The sequence below is a fragment of the Penaeus japonicus genome, unplaced genomic scaffold (genome assembly GCF_977035675.1).
Source record: "Penaeus japonicus unplaced genomic scaffold, GWHDUDI00000001_assembly GWHDUDI00000007, whole genome shotgun sequence".
Classification (NCBI taxonomy): Eukaryota; Metazoa; Arthropoda; class Malacostraca; order Decapoda; family Penaeidae; genus Penaeus; species Penaeus japonicus.
In genome coordinates this window covers 3,178,766-3,180,594 of record NW_028234409.1, presented here as the reverse complement: position 1 = coordinate 3,180,594, position 1,829 = coordinate 3,178,766, and the positions used below count along the sequence as shown (strand labels likewise).

The following is a 1,829-nucleotide window of genomic DNA, read 5'->3' as shown; positions in this document are numbered from 1 at the left end:
TATCGCCTTATATACCATTGACTTTCCTACTCTAATGCCTCCTGTGTGTTTGTTAAAATATGTCTTTGTTCTTCTTTTGAATCTCATTTATTTATAAAGCTTCAATCTTCAGCTATTATTCTTCTCCGCAACCAACGACGTGGACTCTGGGGACGGTGGTCATCTTACCAGTATTGCGAAGAAGGTTCCTTTGTTTATGGACTAAAGGCCTGGGTAAGGAGCGTCCACGTCGTGTCTTCCTACGAAGGGATTAATTAATGGGAGGAGACACCCAGCTACATACACGCGCACAAAAGAGAATGAGAGTCTATCCCCTCGCATTTTTCCCCTTTCGCTCTTTTAGATCTTATTTATAGCGTAGGTTGGAATCGCGTCTTTGCTACTATAATTCGGAAATATTGTCTACTGTACCGTGTAGCACGTACAATATATACGCAACTAGTCACTTCTCTCTAGTAGTTCTGACGCGGTAGATAATAAAAAGACGAACATGTTCCGTGTATGACCATCTATGGAGTTGCATTACTAAAAGTGGTTTCTCGTCCGTTGTTTCAGGAAGATCCCTACGCAGGGGCTGGACTCCGTAGTGATGACTGCGGTATGTCGGGATTGAGGCTCCATTGCAAGGACCTCGCCGGCACGGTCACGACTCCTATTACCTTTAACCTTGGCTACAGCGAGTCAAGTGTAAGGTGTAAGTATTTTAATCTTGCTATGGGTTTTAATTCTGTAATGATGTGAATATATATTTTTTTTTCTGTTTCTTAAGTTTAAGTTATAAGGTGAATGTTGTACTGTTATATTATTAGCATTTAATGGGAAAATAACGTTTCTGCTTATATCTTGACTGACTGATAAGATGCTGTCAAAGTGTCAATTATTTTAAAATGTATATAGAAGTAACTCGTTTGATAAGTAGATGCGAACATAAGTCAAACAATGGTAAAGGATTATGACCCTTGGTTTATATATATACATATATATATATATATATGTATATATATATATATATATATATATATATATATATAGATAGATAGATAGATAGATAGATAGATAGATAGATAGATACAGATATAGATATAAATATATTCTATCTCTTTTTTGATGTGGGATACGTAAGTAATTCACATGTCTTAAACTTTGAATTACTCAAATAGGAATATATATATATATATATATATATATATTATATATATATATATATATATATATATATATATATATATATATATATATATATATATACTATACGTATGTCTTTGACACCGATAAAAGATTCTTGACACTTTTTGATGCTTTTTGCCTTTGCATATGTAAATATTCACATATTTTATACTTTGAATTACTCAAACACAAATATGTATAAATATATATATATATATATATATATATATATATATATATATATATGTATGTATGTATGTATATATATAATATATATAAATATATATAAATATATATATATATATATATTATATATATATATATATATATATATATATATTTATATAATATATACACACACATGTGTATACATGAATAACTATACGTATGTCTTTGACACCGATAAAATATTCATTTAAAAAACGCCTCACGACACTTAAAATATCAGATGAACGTTGCCTCCACCCAAGCAATGTGGCACAGATAGATGATTCTCAGAAACTACTTATTAGAGAGAGAGATAGAAAGAAAGAAAAAAAAGAAGAAGAAAAAAAAAACACCACTACTACTATTTTTTTATCAGTACGATAAATTCATCAACGAAAACCGCATTCTCTTTCTTTCTCTCTCTCTCTCTCTCTCTCTATCGTGACAGTATGTAA

The 1,829-nt window shown here is 30.6% G+C and overlaps 1 protein-coding gene across 1 annotated transcript in view; it reads left to right on the top strand.

Annotated features, from left to right (window-relative positions):
• The first annotated feature begins 600 nt into the window (after positions 1-600).
• LOC147471533 (vitelline membrane outer layer protein 1 homolog) overlaps positions 601-1,829 on the top strand; it is a 2,239-nt gene continuing 1,010 nt past the window's right edge. The window contains exon 1 of the mRNA XM_086538268.1: positions 601-694. Coding sequence (XP_086394394.1) covers positions 601-694 — 94 coding nt within the window. The remainder of the gene's footprint in view (positions 695-1,829) is intronic.